Source organism: Hyposmocoma kahamanoa, unplaced genomic scaffold (assembly GCF_003589595.1).
Source record: "Hyposmocoma kahamanoa isolate Upper Pololo Valley unplaced genomic scaffold, ASM358959v1 202, whole genome shotgun sequence".
NCBI lineage: Eukaryota > Metazoa > Arthropoda > Insecta > Lepidoptera > Cosmopterigidae > Hyposmocoma > Hyposmocoma kahamanoa.
This window is the reverse complement of record NW_020653726.1, coordinates 17,101,075-17,120,415: the sequence shown is the minus strand read 5'-3', so window position 1 is coordinate 17,120,415 and position 19,341 is coordinate 17,101,075. Positions and strand designations below refer to the sequence as shown.

Below are 19,341 nucleotides of genomic sequence, written 5' to 3'. Positions count from 1 at the left end.
CTTACCACCAGGCGCACGTCTCGTTCGACAGTCCATCATGTCACTTGGTGTCATAAAAGGATCATTTATAGTTTAGAAGATATAGCACATCATGTTTTGTAGTAACTGCAGAAACAATAAAAAATGGTAAATGAAACGTTTTAGGTTCTAATTGTATTTTAATTTTTGGCAATGTTGTAAACCCCTACATTTATTTGATTCTGACGTCGTAACGCGGTCACAAAAACATAAAATTCCTTTACAATATAAAATATTTGAAAATATTACGCTTATCGTTAACGAAAGCACTTGCACTGTAAACTCATGCTATTTTAACTTATTTTAAAGTTTAAGTCTTAACTACGCGCCTGCTACTTGAAATTTATAATAGTATGTATTTTCAATGCAACCAGAGCCATTAATTAAAAAATTCGACGAATCTTAGTCTGGCACCTACATAAGTTAAAACACCCCATCAATCTCGTTTGAGCTTCGCGCCTGTTTATTTTCTGTTAGCAATTACACACGTCGCCGTGCTAATGCGATAAGTGATGGGTTAACAAGATACAGGCGCTTATGGACAAAAAACTATAAAGTAAAATAGTACAGATTACAAAAAGTTGCTTCTTTAGTTCTCTAATATAACCTTATACTTTCCTATACCTGCATAGTACTTATAAACTTGAGATGCCGATTTCCGACGATACGTGATATTTTAAATACTTTCGAATACTTTCTTAAGTTTGAATTTGATAACGCCTAAGTATTTCTTCAGATGACCGCCGTAAATTGTAAATAGGTAATTAAATGAGAAAGTAATAAATATATTTCATTTAACCACCCAGCTAATGAAAGATACAATAAAATTCAGACTTTAATGTAATATTACTAGATAATTTATACTACTTTAGTAAAGAGACAACTCATTAGAGAAGGTCATCAACCGCCTCGTTAGACGTAACCAATTAGCACAACTTCCCCTTAAACAATCTAGGGTTGTTACGTTGTTTCTCGTCCTTTTTTGTTTCTATTTGCCATTTTGTCGTCCAATAATTATTCCAGTCCAGTCCTTTGGATTTGTCTTTTTGTTGGACATTTGGAAGATTGAATAAGGGCTGGTGACGTCGGAAAATTAGAGCGGAATCATTAAAAAAAAAATCGGGGAATTGTGAATTAATAATTCTATTACTATATTCCTGAAAAGGACTCTGTTTTTTAATAACGAACAAATATTTTATCATCATCTCACTTCATGGTAATGTGAAGATGTAGTGGTAAACGAAAGTGAGGTGCACGAAAAAAGCCTACCTACCCGCACGACACACCATTCCTTTCCTGTCAATCAGCGAGTACCTTACGCCAATTGGAAAATCCAATTGAAAAATTGAAAAATACAATGAATAGCGAGATCTCTAGCCAGGGCTGGTAGCTGTATAGGTATAAGGTAAGGTAGGTAACATTCTAACTGGGTGACGAAATACTTAAGATTTTTCATAGATGGCGCTACGGCTAAAAATCGTTGAAAAAACAAACTACTACTACTATAAGACACGACAACAAACACACAGAAAAATTCGTGAGGTCCACAGCTTCGTTCCGTGACCTACGGCTTTTTTTTAACAAAAATACTGCAATAATCACATCACAATTCTACCTCTTTAAGTGATCACTTTTAGTAATTAGTAGTTAGAAGTAATTTATAAATTTCACCGATACTTTTTCTTTAAAAATATTACTTAGTAACTGTTAAATTTAATTTGAATATGTCATATTTTTTAAATAAAAAAAATGAGTAAAATAAGTGCACGCATTTGACCACCGTTTCTCCCGACGGAAAGTGACGATGGAGTATGCTGTGTAATAACGCCTATTTACTCTTATTGTGACAGAGTTCGTCCAAGGAAGTACTGCCTTACCTATTTCCTATTTCTGCCGCCAAGCAGTAACGTGAGCATTACTGCGTTCCGGTTCGGTAAGAGTACGGGTGCTGGTGAAATTTCAGGCAAATGGAACTTGCTAACTTATGTCACAGGATGACGGGCGCAGTGGCAGTGTCCCTAAGATTTTTGCGATTTGAAGCACTGCGGCATTGACGTGTCGCTTACCACCAGGCGCACGACTTATTCGTCCCGTCACTTGGTATTATAAAAAAGAAAAAAGTAAAACTGTCGCTTTGAAAAGGCTCAAGTTATAGCGTTCAGGGAATAAGTATGCAAATAGGGCCACTCCATAGTCGTTCGCCATATAAATGTGGTAGGTTAATACCTCTTCTGCTTTTTATCAGTTTCCGATTGTAGATTATAGCAGCCCTAGTGCTTATCGCGAGCTGCCTTCTTCTTAACGCATTATCGGGCGAACTTGAACGCAAATTATTCTGTAAATTCATCCGCGAGCCACTCGACTTCGCTCCGTGAAATTAAATTGGATATACCTTCTTGTCGGAGACGTGTCTCTTAATTATTTAATCTTTTCTCTGTTTTTTACTGGTAAGTGTTTTACGACAAATTCGTACCATTGACTATAATAAAGCCACATGTGATATATCAAAAGTGCTGTGTGGTAAACTGAAATGTGAATAAATCACGTGAAAGTCATAAAAATAATAGGAATTCTATTATGAAACAAATTATATATATTATATATATTATATAGTCTTTCATTCGGGTCCTGATCAAGTAGTCTCATGTTAGTATATTTGGTTGGGATGCGAGTGAAAGAATTGACATGTATTTTTATTTTATTTTATTATTTTTTCTTTGTCACTAACATAGTTTTTAAGTTAATTTTGGTAAGATACTAACACTAATGGACCATATTATGTTGTTGTCTGAATAAATAATTATATTATTATTATTATTATTATGTGAAATGTTATAACTCTCATATTTAAGCATAAAAAAGTCGTCAACTAATTTCGTTGGTACAATCTTTAAACCTCTCCTTTGACGACCTCAGCTGGCTTGAGAGAGATCGTATATTACCTAACTGGTGCATTTAAAAAAAAACATCGTAAATAGGCGAAGCAGAGACAACGTCCGTGCCGGCATAATTTTTGTCAATAATACAGGAAACGTTTGGTCATATTTGTGATGGTAGATACATACCACCAGATGCGCATTTGTATAGTATACGAGTATAGAGTCTATGATAAACATTTTATTTGTAAGTCAATGATGATAAAGCACTAATTATAGACAACACACGCAACAGGTGCGTGCATTTATTAGATCATTCTAAGGGATTCGCTCTGGACCTTTTGGAGGGAGAAGTGTCGTTTTTATTTTGACTTTCAATTATTTTGTGAATCTAGTTAAAGTGGAATAGGATAGTGCTATTGTGCCTTAATCGAAGATTAAAACGCGAAATTATACGAATCTCGAACTAAAATACCCGTATCGGCCCGTTTTAAGGAATCCCGAGTTAATCCAACCACGCCGCCTCAAATTGCCTATCCTCTTTGTGACGGCCATGTTTACAGAAACGTAATTAAACTTCATGTTTAGGCTAATGGCTTTGCCAAAGCCTTAATAAATAAAAAAAAATTAGATCATTCTAAATTTGATTTGTCCTGTCAAACATGGACGCGATTGGGCGGGAAATTAGCAAACGTCATTTTGACACAAAGCTCTATTGGCGATGACTGTGCAGATACTCTACTTTCTATATTGCTTTATATTGTGCTTTTTCTTTGTTTTCTCTTATGTTCTGACTGACGTATTTAAATCTGTGATTTTATATAACTTTCCTTGCGTTTACAAAGTTCTTAATGATTATTTTCTAACAAGTAAATGTGGAAATTCGTGAATGAAATTTTGCATTCTCATCGTTATTGTATATTATTATAATAAGTAGATCACGATTTTTGTTGTCCATGTACTAATTTTATATTTCGAAGGCCAGTCAAATTGGGCATTTTTTTTTACCTTTCCAACGCCCGTAGGTTCTTTGACTCCAAGCCTTCGCAGCAGAGCCGGTGGGGGCGGGGGCGGGGTGCGGTGTAATGCTGCAGCAAAACCGCTGAGTGATGTCACGTCCTCGTCCCGACGTCGTCTCTCGCGGTGTGGGGAGCCTCCACTGCATTTTGTTGACGATGCCCTGGAAGCAATAGAAAATGAAATGTTTTACAAAATCTGAAAAGCACCATTAAAAAGCCTAAGCTATGTATATTCAAATGTAAGTCGAACGAGTAATTATGTATATTTGTATTATTTCCCATCTGTTCCATCGATTTCTCGAACGCCTATCACATATAATTTTATAATGGTGCCGAGGTGAAATAAGGGAGTGTTGTTTTTATCCAATTTCTTATATAATGTTTGCAAGAAGCTTAAATAAGCTTCTTGAATGCTTGCAAGCACTAAACAGCATAGCCATGATCGAATGCATTTGAATTCAAAATTATTTCTCTTCGACGGCAAATCGTCGGAGATAGTGCAATTACGCGTAGCTAGCATTTGTTTATGAGTGTCCATTTCGGTAAGTTAGTCTACAAATCTAATCCGCGTAAATGTTGTGGCAACCAAATTAGCGTGATTTACGGGAATCTAATGTTATCAGTCCATAGACAACATACATTATTGCTTACTGTGCGAAAATGAACGTCTTAGCCATTTAAATAACAAAGTAATAACGTTAAATCCGTCTTCAGTGAAATTTGGTTTAGTGAAGATACGCGCTTTTTACCAATACTACATACGCGGATTTGCAATATCCCCGACGAAATAGTGAAGTCTGAAAACCAGTAAATACTGCCTCTTTCGCCTTTTCCTCAATACGGTTCTGTTATTACATTAAATTAACCATTATTGTCGTATTTTGTAAGTATTGTGTTGTGGAATAACCGAATCCCGTCAATGTCCAACTTAATTTGGTTTACGTAAGTAGTTTGGTCGTATAGAAGATTGAATATTAGACGATTGACGGCACAAATTTATAGAGTATGAACGGAAACGTGGCATAGTTACGTGCTTATCTCGACGAGGTTGTTTCTTTAAAAGGACATCCTAAAACTAAAAATATTATGTAATCACTGCTTGTTTAAGATCTTTATAGTGTAACTTTTTGAAATAGATTTTTATTAAAAAATATTGACGACCTTCATAGCCTAACAGTTTGCACTGTGGACACTGGATGCGGAGGTCCCGGTTTCCCGGTAGAACAAATTTGAAAGACGAAAACGTTTTCTAAATTTGTTCTGGTCTGAGTGTTCTGGGAAGTGCTTCAGATATTTCTGTTGCTCTGGTACTGATAATGCAAGGAATTCTCTAGTTTGCGACCAGGCAATTGGTGCAGTTGTCTCGCACATTATTATCATTATTACAAACATAGAAATGTTACATTAAAAGTTTAAACAGGTACTGAACGTATAAAAAGTAACGTGTTAATAATATAAAGGTAGTAAATATGTTTAAGACTTCTTTTTTATGATATCAAGAACCGGAAGGATCAAGTCCTGCACCTGGTGGTACACGCCAACCAATGACAGTTGAAGTGCCATTTAGAGCTTTAAATAGCAAAAACCCATCAAAGACTTGAGGGGCAATACCACTGCGACCGTCACCCTGGCACATAAAGCCCCGTGTACCTGTAGATCTACCACGAAATACGAAGCAATAATCGTTTTAGCTTTGTACTGGGCCGGAGGCTACCACGAAACGTGTACGAAGATCGTGATTTGACGTAAGTCCTTACTCCGAAACGTCAAATGATAGCTTTTGCATCGAATTTTGACATTACTTTCATCGTACAACTGACACATGTTGTATTGGAAATGAAACTATTTTTTCGGATTTAAATCGCGTTTATTTGTTTTATCAAACAAATCTACGTTTCGGGCCCTTTAGAGGTCTCATGGTCAACCGTGACCAACATACACGTAGGAATTTAAAAATAGTTTCATTTCCTAACAAACACGAAAACCTAAGAACTCGATATGTGTTGTATTTATTTTAACTTAATTTATTTAGAATGGATAGCCTGCACAATGCATATACAGTGTACAGCTAAAAAGTACAATCAAAATATTAAAAAAACCATTATACATACAGGCTACCACAGCACGCAAGCAGTAACAAGCGGGTTTTATTATAACATCTAGGTTTACACTTTCAAATTCATGTAGCAATAGGTTACACATTAATATAATTAATTAATATAATTTTATTTTAATATTGTATTATTTAAATTTTTGGTACACAGCAATCTTTTAAAACACGTATGTACGCTTCATTATGGACGCAGTCATGTAGTATTGTATTTCGTAGTATATTTCCTGTATTTTCACTAGAAACTTTACCCTTCAAAACCGGGACGCAGTAATGCCATAATATTAACCTTAGAGCTAAATCCAAACTCATGGTACAACGATTTCGTTTAACGAAGGTAAACAACTCTTTTACGGGGAACTGTATACGTTTTTACAATAAGATTCCGGAGCATATATTAAGTTTATCATTTCCTAAGTTTAAAAATACATTAAAAATATTTTGATCGAAAAATCATATTACAAAATTGAAGACTACGTGTTAGATAAAGATGTATGGCAAAGACGACATGGCTCCAGAATCCACACAAATTTGATTCTAAGTGTATTCCATAGCATTTAAGTTTATTTGAAAAGAGCAATCCCTAGAGTTTCTTGCTCGTTCTTCTCAGGGAGGTCAGCGTAGTGAACGAGCAGTAGCTTAAATGTGACATTTTCAAGTGTAAATTTATTTTACTTATGGAATAAATAATCTTTGACTTTGACTTTGACTTACATTGCTGTTTGCCGGCAGAATTAGGTATGGTGGCAGTACTTCCTGGACGAACTCATTCACAAGGAGCTCGATAGCTACAAAATTATTTTTGAACTATATTTATTATATATATAAACATGCTATGCTTACAAAATCACTGAATAAAATGGTTTTTTGAGAAAGATTAAAAATTTAATTCTGTCTGAAGTTAAAAAACTAAGTCAAAATGGAAAATACTTCTAGAAATAATTCCTAGAGAGACCAAATTTATTCACTAGTATTCCACTAGTTTGCTGTTTAATAAATATTTTAAAAGCGATCCCTCGCCTCGGGCTGTCTGAAATCTTCCTCCAGGATATCGAATATCTAGTACACTTAGACCCGATACAGACCATTAGCTTGGATCAAACCGGAATATGCAGATAAGAGTATACCAGTGTATCTAAAAAATAATTTGTAAAAATAAAAAAATGCAGAAAATTTTTCATTTAATTTTATTTTTCAGTCATTACTGTCCCACTGCAGGGTAAAGGCCTCCCTTCCCTTTTTCCACTCTTCGCGATTTTACGTGTCCAATGCGTCACGCCATCTCGGTCTGAGTCTTCCACGGTGTCGTCTTCCTTTTGGTGGGAACCACTCCGTGGTGGTCTTTGCCCACAGCTCGTTTTTGACATGCGGCAGACGTGTCCGGCCACGTTCCATTTTAAGCTCGCGGCTTTATGACCAATGTCGACGATTTGTGTTTTGGAGCGCAGTATGCTGTTTCGCACGCGGTCTGACAGTTTTACTTTCAAGACACTGCGCTCCATACCTCGCTGACACATCCCTAATACGAACTTCTGACGATTTTTCGATTTCGATTTTTTTTTTATTTCGTCAAAGACCAAGTTTGAGCACTGTAAGTAAAGACGGGGAGAAAACATGAAAACTTTGTCCAACATATTTTATTTTGGATAAATTTTTATAAGGGCAAGTCCAAACGAGACGTCTGTAGAAACGGCCGCAGTCGCGCGTTTAAGAGTGATTACACACGACGACTTTTGGCAGCGATGCAAACGCGCGACTGCATCGATACAAACCCGCGATCGCCTATAAATCCTAAGTGTAGCGATGCAATCGCGCGTTTCTATCGATGCAGTCGCGCGCTTGTATCGCTGCTTAAAATGGCGCGCATGTGTACAGGTAGACGATTAGCGACTGCATCGCATTTACATTGCTGCTAAAAGTGCCTTGTGTAAGCGCTCTGAGGCGCGTCTCTGTAGTGTCTATAAAAATGTTCATACAATTTCTCGAAGTGCGTCAATCGCGGTACAGTTGCAGTCCAGCTAGTGTTTTTGTTTTGTGAGTTTATGATTTTGTTTAGCCACGATGGATGAACAAGTTGGAGATTTTATCGACGGCACTGCCACTGCATCCGTCACCTTGCAAGTACCATGTGCCTGCAGCAGCAAAAGCCGAAACTTTAACTTTTTGAAGAAACTAATTTAAGGCGTCCTGGCGACACTTAAGCATAACACTTACTATCACAAAAGATATTAGTTCACTTCATTTCACAGGTTAATTTATTCTACACATAAAATAGCAAAGTTTTTAAAGTGATTTACTACATTATATGCTGCCTGTCGCGACACGAAAGTTTGTAAATAAATAAACTCATGAATGCTAAGTGTTGCTATTTTAATTACTTACGAATTACCATGACCTTCTTCCATACATTCTTTACGTAGTCCTATTAAAAAGTAATATACATACACATATTACAAATGTAACACTATTATCGTTAAGATTTACAAAATACAAATTAACCATATTTTGTATTAATTTGCTATTACAATAATTTTCTTACATTATTTAAAAAAAGTTTTACATCTAGCAATGATTTTGATATTAAAACGAATTAAACAGTAGTTTGTTGGAATTAGGTTTAAATTTAAGTGAACGCTATTCGACTTCTAGTCGATTAATTCCGGCTTCTCGGCCGCCTTTTCTTTAAATATTATAAAGAGGATTTTTGCAGAATGTGTGCGTGTTTCAATGGGAGCGCGTAGATTTCATGAATGAAATAGAACTCGCACATCCGCCGGCTTACCTCGCGTTGATTAGTTGAGAGAGGTTGCATCGGGGCAAATTATTACGAGTGAATATTTTGAATAATATGTATTTTAAGTGGTAGGTTACGCGAGCTATTTAGTACAGTCTTTTGGTACTACGCGGCAAATTTTAGGCAAGCCGATGGGAATCGAGTTATATGGACGCCTACCACTGGCTTGGAGTTTCATCAGCAACCTTAAAATATACCCGTATTCCTTAGAAAAAGTAATCTAAAACATTCTTCCAGGCGTAAAAGATGACTTGCTCATATTAATGCTAAATCAGTAAGCTGTACATAATGACAGACTTCGCAGTTAGAACACCGTAGGCAAATCCTGTTGTTAACGCGATGGAAGTATGTGTACTTTTATCACACTAATATATTGTTTTGGTCTCACGAATATCGCGTATATATACCGACGTATACTTTCCTGCTTATATTGATCATTTGTTTACCGTTATACAACCACTTTATTTGCTTAATAAAGTTGTTGATATAGACACAGATTCATAGTCAAAATTCTTATAGATTCATATACCTATAAATGTAATATGTTTTATATTACATACTTAACATAAAATTTGGAGACATTCGTGAAATTGAATTATCTGTCTTCTTAAATGTCAATAGGTCTTGAAAACCACATATAATTTCAAAGATTAAGATATTTATTTATTTTGTACGTCTTAGAGCGGTTTTAGCAGCGATGCAAACGCGATCCAATACCGATGCAGTAGCTAATTGTCTTTACATATACGTGCGACCTTAAGCAGCGATGTAAACGCTACGCAGCCTCTCGCGCGTTTGTGTCAATTCGCTCGTTTGTATCGATGCAGTCGCGCGTCTGTATCGATGTAGTCGCGATTTTGCATCAATGCATTCGCCAATAAATCGCAAATCTGGCGATGCAACCGCGCGTTTCACGAACGCGCGTTTGCGTGGCTGTTAAGTGTCGCCGTGTATAACAACTCTTACACTGGCAGTGCTTATAAATAAACATTGTCATAAATACCCCGGACGTCTTCTATATTTTAAACTTGTAACATGCGCAGAATTAAAGTAACAACACACGTACATTTTTTTTTTTCGGGTGCTAAAGAAGTGTATTTCATGCTCCAAGGTGTACACCAACCCTGGAGGCTGAATAAGATATAAATCATCAAATGCAATAAGCTCCCGTCATGACGCGACGGCTCCTGCATATCAATTGCAAATTGTGTCACCGTCATCGCTCGGAATGCGACTTTTCCAATACTCCGCGAGAATTTTCAATTTTAAGCGTCTCCCAAGACTAGATTTACGCTGCGGCATTAAAATAAAATAAGGAATGGCAGTGCCGAACTTAGACGATGAGGCCACAAGACCATCAACTTATTGAGGCAGTGAGATTCTGTTACAATTTATATACAGTTCTTCTTCTTATCATGTCGATGCTTCTTTTATTTTAGGACTATATTGACCTTGACTGTGCTATCCGTGACTGCTTAGAGATTTTCCCTCTTACAGGTATTAAGGTACGAAGGGCACACGAGCAAGTTCATGCTGCATGGACTGTGTTGGGGCACCGCAGTCACATCGGGGACTAGCATCCCTGAACCATCGTATACGATTATACGATATGATATTACAAAGATATTAGGGGTGTGCGTTTTTAAATATCCCCTAAACTAATTGAATGACAGAACAAAAATTTCTTTACAAAATTCAGGACGTCTTTTAAAATAGTTTTTTTTGATATATACTATTAAATTGGATCACTACATTATTAGCAAATTTCATTTTTCATGTGGTTTTTCAGTGCACTCACTTTTTAACATTTTCTGTATATCAAATATTTTTACACTTAATATGAAGTTTGATATGCAAGACGTCACAAAGATTTGCCATCGTGCCTCACAAACCCGTAGGCCCCAAAATCCCTCCCTGCCGTCACAGTGGTGTCCTCTGTCGTCACGTAAGAGCTATCCATCACGGGTCGTGTGGGGCCCCCTCCAGTATTGACGCGAGGCGAATTTTTGAAAAATGTAAAAAGGTCACTCGAGGCGTCACGTTTCGTTCATTTATTTCGAGTTCAGTTTGCGCCTCGGGGCTTTTGGCGATAAATGTTTTTCTGTTCTTTTCAATTATTGTAGATTACACTTTTACATTAGCCAAGTTTCCCGTGGAAATGTCAATTGTTTCGATGTAGAAATAAGTCATCTGCGTGATACGTGGTTCACATCAACCTATGACAATTACAGTGACACTCAGAGCTTTAAATCGCAAAGATCTGAGAGGCACTGCCTCTGCGCACATATGCCCTGAGACATAACGTTAACAAGTCCTATACGTCTGTAGTTTCACCAGCACCCTTACCACTCAAAACCGGAACGCAGCAATGTTTACGTTGCTGCTTGGCGTTAGAAATAGGTGGTGGAAACTCTTTCACAAGGAGCGGTATTTACAATGGCCCTTTGTCTATTAGGTAATAGATAAGGGATGTTGATGAGGCGAAATATTTGTGTCAGGATCGTAGCTAATGAAAGGCTGTGGTTCCCGCCTAACCAGATGGGAAAACATGACTCTCAGTTGTCAGAAATTATTCAGCACAGTCAAATTCTTGACTTTATCCAACTATGAGTAGATTTACCTAGTAGGGTACATTGTACAGTGAGTAAAAGAAATTTGTATACATATATTCATATAAATATTCTTTATATGCACAGATAAATATTATTTATTACTTGTTTATCTCTATGTTTTAACGAGAAATAAACGTCTTCAGGTCAGCTAACGTCGAAGCTTAAAATCCCTTAATTGTATTGGGTCGTAGTTTAAACCATCATGTTATAGGAAATCCGTATACTGCAGTGACTGATTCCAGCGAGCCTTTCGTTAGAAGGTGAGGCGTTTGGATTTATGTGGCTGTCGCTTTCAGCGCAAATGCAAAAAGCTGTGCTGTTCGGTTCGGCTCACATGGTTCGCCGATTCTGGAGCTTGAGTCCTTAATCCCGGCTGACTATCCATTGCCGGGGAATACCGCTTATCCTTTATAAAAATTGAAAATTTATCTTTTGGGCCACGGAAGAGGCAAGAACCGAAAATAGATATCCTAATTAATAATCATTATTATTTTTGATTGTTCATAATTCACAATTAATTTATTTTTGAAAACACAGTTTGACAGTAACAAAAAAAATACAGTTTCACTGTGTCTAACCAAACTTTAGGCACACAATTGAATAGTAGGCAAATTGTTTATGTATTTACATTTTTGTTGTTGTTAATAATAATAAAAAACCTTGGAACCAGTCTGAGTAACAAGTGAGTATATTTTAAATTCTATAATACATGTTGGTGTCTACAATACAGTATTTAACGAACTTATCTTTTTTGCCACATGTACAAAAGCATCATAAATGATGCGGCTGTAGGCCTTGCGGATTATTCGTCGCATTGCAGCTAAGACCCGGTGTACACGAACGCGAGCCTGTGGTTGCCCTGCGACCCGTCTGGACAGAGGTTTAGGCCGTCTTAGGGTTGGAACTGGATTAGATATTGTTTTGGGGTTGCGGAAACAGTTGATTTATGACTTCCTACGTAAGGTGTTTTCAGCAGTATAATAACTTTAGGGGTGGATTTAGTATAAATGTAGTAACATTTTCAATGAGAGAGCGAAATACATATACTATCCATTTTGTAAGGTCAAGCGTTACCTATTTCTGCCGCCAAGCAGTAATGTGAGCATCACTGCGTTCCGGTTTGAAAGGGTAAGGGTGGTGGTGAAATTACAGGCACATGGGACTTGCCAAATATGTCTCAGGGTGATGGGCGCAAGGTGGCAGCGACCCTAAGATCTTTGCGATTTAAGAGCTCTGAGTCGCACTGCAAGTGGATAGGCGAGTTGGTTACCCACAGGCGTACGACTTGTTCGTCCCGTCACTTGATATAAAAAAAAACCGAGTTCGAAAAATTTATTGCCAATTATGGTTACCTATCAGAAGTCCAAAACGACATTTTCCAGAAATAACGTTAGCTCGAATTTTCATAACCTCGAAAGTGATTTTGAGAGGAAAAATATTTTTTCTTTTAAACCTCGTGTCTTCCCGATAAAAATCCAACATATCCTGAAATCCGGTTCCGTTATAATTCGATGTTCGGGGTAATGAAAATTCGAACAAACGTTATTCCGGAAACAATAAATTCGAGTTTGTGATAGGTTACGTCAATTATATTCGTATTAACTCGGGAATGTTATAAAGATATAGTGTCTCAAATTATAATTCTGACGGATTTTTTTTTTGTTAACATTGATCGATTAGTTTTCCGTTAATCGTTTTTAATACAACTTGGCACATTCCAAATAAAATGTTATGGTGACCTGGAGTTGATCTGGTGATGGAAATGGCAAACAAATGAGAGAAACTCTTTAACAATGTGCAGCAGCTACTTTGTGTTTGGGTTCACATGATTCGTTTTGACGAGAACTTCCAACAAATGTAGTAACAGTAGAGCTCGTTATGAAAGAGATCGTCTAGGGTAGTATTGCCACCTTACCTATTTCTGCCGCCAAGCTGTAAAGCTCGCATTACTGCGTTCCAGTTTTGAAGGGTAAGGGCGCTGGTGAAATTACAGGCACATGGGACTTGTTAACTTGGGTGACGGGCGCAGTGGCAGTGCCCTTTGAGCGGCACTGCAACTGTTGTGGACAGGATTGTCACTTATCACCAGTCGCACGACTTGTACGTATTATAAAAAAAAATCTGCGTTTGTCTTTGAGCACAGCGAAAGCGGATAGCAAAGTTTTGAAGTTGTTTTCTTATACTAAAGAAAATGTAATTTTCTCAAACATGCTCGGAAATGTTAGTGTTACTTTCAAAAAAACAAACACGAAAAGTTTGTCGTTTGTGAAACCATGCGACTTCTTCCCGGTTAAGGCCCGCAAAGTACAATGCATATAAAATTCATCACTGTCCACTTCTCTAAACTTTTAAATCTATCTACTACTCGTAATACATGAACTATGTAAACAAGAAAAGGAAACGCTCATACAGCCAACCGTCAAGTGTTCGTAATTTTTTTTAAATTAGTATTTTTTTAAAAAAAAGGTGGTAAAATAAACTAAAGTGCTTCTGTTTTTTTGGCCTTTTTTCCGTATGTATGTATCAGTGAGAGAAACACTATGTCGAACATTACTTTCAATTTTAATTAACATATTTTTTACTTTTTCTATATTTTATATTATTACATATTATATTATTACATACTTTTTACATTTTCTTCTCTTTAATCTTCTATTATTTCCTCGCATTGTTTGAGAGAATCACTATATAAGCCTCGGCGGGAACTGGGATTGTTTGACTAGTATTAATACACAACCTTGTAACTCATACTTGTCCGGCAATCCCTTACTTCCTGGTCTGTTCAATAATGTACTGTATTTTAAAATATGTCCCTCATGAAACACCGTCGAAATAAAAGTCTCTATCAACTTAATAAACAAAGTTGCTTTCCGAACTAGGTAAAAAACAGGCGTGTATACTCGTAAAATGTAAACACAGTTGTAGATTAGCCCATAACAATGCAGTGTGTAAAAACTATGTCAAGACAGGGTTCTGTCGGGACTTGCAACTTGCATACCTTTCTAGCGTGCTATAGTTCGCGTGTTCACTGTATTATGCTCAGAACTATTAACATTCTTATACGGGAATGTTTAGATAACTCCCGTCTGCTTTTGGTGGGGTGGAAAAACGCTTTTGAGAATCGGGGTCTCACTAAGCAATGTGTTTTAATGGCACGAATCGTTGCTTCTTCTCTGGTGGTAGTGATGGTGCTGATAGTATTGATTTGTGCTGGTTACTCAAATTCCATATTAAAGTAGTGCTTGTGTAATTTTATAAATAACATTTAAGTCCATTTAGGAAATCACCTTTTAATAATTCTATCGATTTCTTGCGTTTTTACGATGAAATGAAACTATTATTTCAGATCTAAATAGTGTATTTTGTTTTTTCAAACAAACCAAATTGACGAGCTCTTTACAGGTTATGGCGTCACCCGTCTGGATGACCTTGGATGCTCTGGTACTGCCACCTTACCTATTTCTGTAATGTGAGCATTATAGAGTTTCGGTTTTCAACGATAAAGCTGATGAAATTACAGGCGCATGGGACTTGTCAACTTATGTCTCACAGTGGCGGACGCAGTGTCAGTGCCCCTCAGATCTTTGGTCTTAAAGCTCTGCGTGACACTGCACAAAAATGATGCGGTTTGTGTCACACATCTATTTATGAAGAGTACTTACCATAGACTTAATGTACCAAATGTTGACACCTTTGAAAGGGTTGTAACCCTAACTAGCCGTGAACAGGTTCACGGTAATGAAACGGGAAACTTCCGGTCCACAAAATTTATTAAAGAAGTAAAGTTTAAAGAAAGGGCTGTAACAATTTAAAAGGTAAATGTAAATTTAGGTACACGAAGGCTGTAGGCTTATAAATTATTACACATGATTTAGCTTATGAAATGATTATAAACGTAGTAAAGAACCAAAATTAGCGATTATTCGCGATGGAATTTGGAACAGCTCCGACTGTTGTGGCGGTCGAACTGGGAGTGACCGTGGTACGAAAACAAAATGAGAAAGTGAAGGAAGATGGAACAATTCAACTTTAAAATTTAAATACATGTAAAATAAAAAATGATAGGATACAAGTGGAGAGGGGCGATACAACGAGGTGAGATGAAGGTGTAAGGAGGTCACACCGTCACACCTTATTACATGTAACCAGTGTTTAGAAGGTTTATACATAAAGTTATACACACGTATACAGTTAAGGGTAGCCATTACTTTGTTTACTAGGGTTTAGTGCTGTTTAAATATTTAAAAAAGCTATTAAAAGATGGAAATATGCAAAAGCCTTGTGGGTAAGTTCAGTCCTTATCGTGGCAGCCCTTCGTGTTTTTTCTACTCTGATAAAGCCCTCAGAGGGGCACAAATTGGTTAAATAGATGGATATTGATTGAAGTGCACCCACAAAACGTTTTCCAGCCTATGTCACGCAACGCTTCTATATCGTCTGCTTAAAAGTAAAACCACATAAGTGACATTCCACAAATCCACAAAAAATCTACAAATTATGTACCTGTCGTAAGAAAATCGCCATCCTTCTGCAAATAAAACCACTTATTGAGTTTATAGCTTTCTTGTTTTTGAGTGTCAACTAAAGACTTTTTGCATAAAATGTCACTTAGGTATGTGGTTTTTTTTACCTTTCAACAGACGATATGTCGTTGTTGTTTGACCATTTATAGTGGATTTCTTGTATAGGTGTTAGTTTCAAACAGATAATATCTCCATCCCCCAATATATCCATTTGAATCCCAAATGGATATATTGGGGTCATTTTGAACTTAAATCCTCGTATACTGTGTTACCTATGACTATGACTTCAAAGTTATGTAGATTTTTTAACGTTTAATAGCAGCTTCCTGCATGCCGAACAAGGTTCACAATCCTTGGAAGTCTGAAGTCCACAACCTGCGTTAGGTTGGTGAAGCGGAGTTTGGTCTAAACGATCTTAATACCGACGCTGCCGGTATTTTGTGGCTATCACAATTAAACGATACTTTAACCGACTTCAAAAAAGGAGGAGGCTCTCAATTCGAGTGTATCTTTTGTATGTTTATAATTATAGTGTGAAAGAGATCTGATTATGATGATTCTTGTTTTGTTGGAAAGAGGGTCCCTATTGGTCCCATTTAAATTTGAAGAAAATATTCCATCTCTAAGAGTGGCAAACTAAGGGATAAATCGGTTTCGCGCACTTTCCGGTAACCGATTTCAATAAAACTTGGCAAATAGATAGTCAAAGACAAAAACTCTATTTCACTCGACATCTTTAATATTTTTTTTTGTCTCAAAGACAATAGAGAAAATATAAAACGGTGGTAAAACGAAGGAGTCCGTAATAATTTTCTATTTAGATGGCAAAAATATTCTAGATCAACATAGCCAAGAAATGATTATGGCGAGTCACCGGAGGCGAAGCGGGGAAAACCGTTTTGCGAGATAAAATGGTTTAGGTACATAATATTTTCAATAATGGTGGTACAAATAATATACTATACACGTAAGGATTCAGTAGCAGTAGAGCCTTGTGAAAGAGTTCGTCCAGTGAAGTACTGCCACCTCACCTATTTCTGTCGCCAAGCAGTAATGTCAGCATTACTGTGTTCCGGATTTGAAGAGAATTATTATATATAAAATATCTGACTTTCCCATTGACTTACAATTATATAGACGTCGGGTCCGCGCTCAAAAGTCAGTACTGCGATGACATTACAATTTAAATTCAACGTTTTAGCTTTCTCATATTCCTTTACGTGTCACTACGTTTAAATAGGTTGATTTGGGACATTTTTTTCGTGGTTTTTGTATTAGACCCGAGTTACCATGGCGTAAAGCCTGGTAAATGCTGAATCTCACCTACGGCGAATTAGCTTACTATTTAGATTTATGTAACGTAATGCTTTTCTACTTTTCATTGTATTTTTTCTATACTTTAGTCTTGTAAGGTTTTTGATCCGAATTAAACGTCTTTTTGTAATAATAAATTCTTTTTTAAAACGTCCTTTTCCGCCGTCATTACATAAGTGGCGCAGTCGGTAGGATCGCGGCACTCTGGACTTTTCTAAACAAAAGTATTCGCGTGAATAGAACTCTTTGTGCGAACTAGAGTGAACGGTGCCAATCGTTTATCCGCGATATCCCATCAAGAACAGTAACGACGGTGTAACCAGGACGACTGAACCCGCGGGACTCCGGAGAATTGGAGGCCTGTACCTACAAGACCCGAGCAGGCGATGCAGTGGCTGTATTGGTGAGTGCTCATACTCTTCCTAGTACATTCCTTGCTCTATTTCCTGTCGTATTTAGTGATAAGTGTGACTTAACGTCTATCTGTCTGTATGCTTATATCGCTATAGATTATAACATCACTTTTAAATCAAGTGATTTAGTATAGTACGTTAGTAGGTGTTTTATAAAAAGAAAATGGAGTTCGAAGCCGATTACAAAATGATCTCCGACTTAATGCCGAGATACGACGGCAATCCTAAAAGGCTAAATTTCTATATCCGGGAAGTAGACGGCCTGATATCATTTACACGGCCTAGAGGCGAGGCAGGTGCGCAGGCCATAGTCTGCCTAATTAAGAGCAGGTTAAGTGGCGCGGCTATAGATGCCATAGCGTATGAAGGTTCGGTGAACTCCTGGGACGAAATTAAAGCAGCCTTACGAAGGCGCCTAGGTGAGCCTAGAAATGAAATCCAGGTAATGCAGGAGCTCACACGTACCCGCCGAAATAAATCCGAAGACGCGGAGACGTATGGAAAACGAATCCGTGAATTGTTAGATACCCTATATCTAGTAGGTCAGCATACGGACAAAACGTACTATGAAAAAATGGCAATAGAACACTATGTTCAACAACTTGACTTTCATGTATCAATAGGGGTACGAATTGCAAACCCTAATACTTTAGAACTTGCTATAGTGACAGCACGCCAGGAGGAAGCCAAAGCAAATTACAGGCAGAACCCTAACTTTAATAGCCCTTCCGGCTCACAAAATAAACCGCGACCTGAAATATTTAGACACCAAAATAATAATAATTTTCCACGTGCAATTGATAACAAACCCTTTAATAGTCCGATAAGTTTTATTCCTCAAAGTAATTTTGTTCCCCAACGTAATAATACATGACGTCATCCCACTACCGCAACAAGCAGTGATACCTACCAACGAAATACGATTCGAGCTGCAACTTGAAGACATTTCATTAGATAACATACACGAACTTATAAATAAAGCTCACAATATACAGGATGAACAAACTTTTGACGATTGGACTTTTATCGCAACTACACCTAGTTGGAGTACGATTATCCTCTACATCATTGGGCTCGGCATATTATGCTGGAAATCATACCAGTGGTTTACAAAAGGGAAAACTACCGATATTCCGCCGGACCCACCTGGAGGACCAGAAGGAACCAGCAGGACGCGGTTCTATCTGAAGAAGGGAGGAGTTACCATGGCGTAAAGCCTGGTAAATGCTGAATCTCACCTACGGCGAATTAGCTTACTATTTAGATTTATGTAACGTAATGCTTTTCTACTTTTCATTGTATTTTTTCTATACTTTAGTCTTGTAAGGTTTTTGATCCGAATTAAACGTCTTTTTGTAATAATAAATTCTTTTTTAAAACGTCCTTTTCCGCCGTCATTACATAAGTCCCGTCGTCCATTTATTTGTAAGTCAATGGACTTTGCACATAATTTTTTAATGGAGATATTTATTTTTAAGTACTACAGAGAACCTGCTAAATTTTGGTTTTCCACTGAAGCCCTATCAAATCAAACAATTTTATTCGTCATCATAGATAAAATAAAGATGTTAACAATTATTTTATGATCGCCATGGCGTGCCATCAAGGCATACGAATTATACTCCTATTATTGATTATACTTGTCTAATACCTCCAAATAAT

General features: G+C 37.1%; 1 protein-coding gene across 2 annotated transcripts in view; it reads right to left on the bottom strand.

Moving 5' to 3' along the window:
• Positions 1 to 19,341, bottom strand: part of LOC113227205 (kinesin-like protein CG14535) — a 465,861-nt gene that overhangs the window by 106,873 nt on the left and 339,647 nt on the right. For both annotated transcript variants that reach the window (XM_026460095.1, XM_026460097.1), the window contains exon 2: positions 3,903 to 4,074. In XM_026460095.1, coding sequence (XP_026315880.1) covers positions 3,903 to 4,074 — 172 coding nt within the window. The remainder of the gene's footprint in view (positions 1 to 3,902; positions 4,075 to 19,341) is intronic.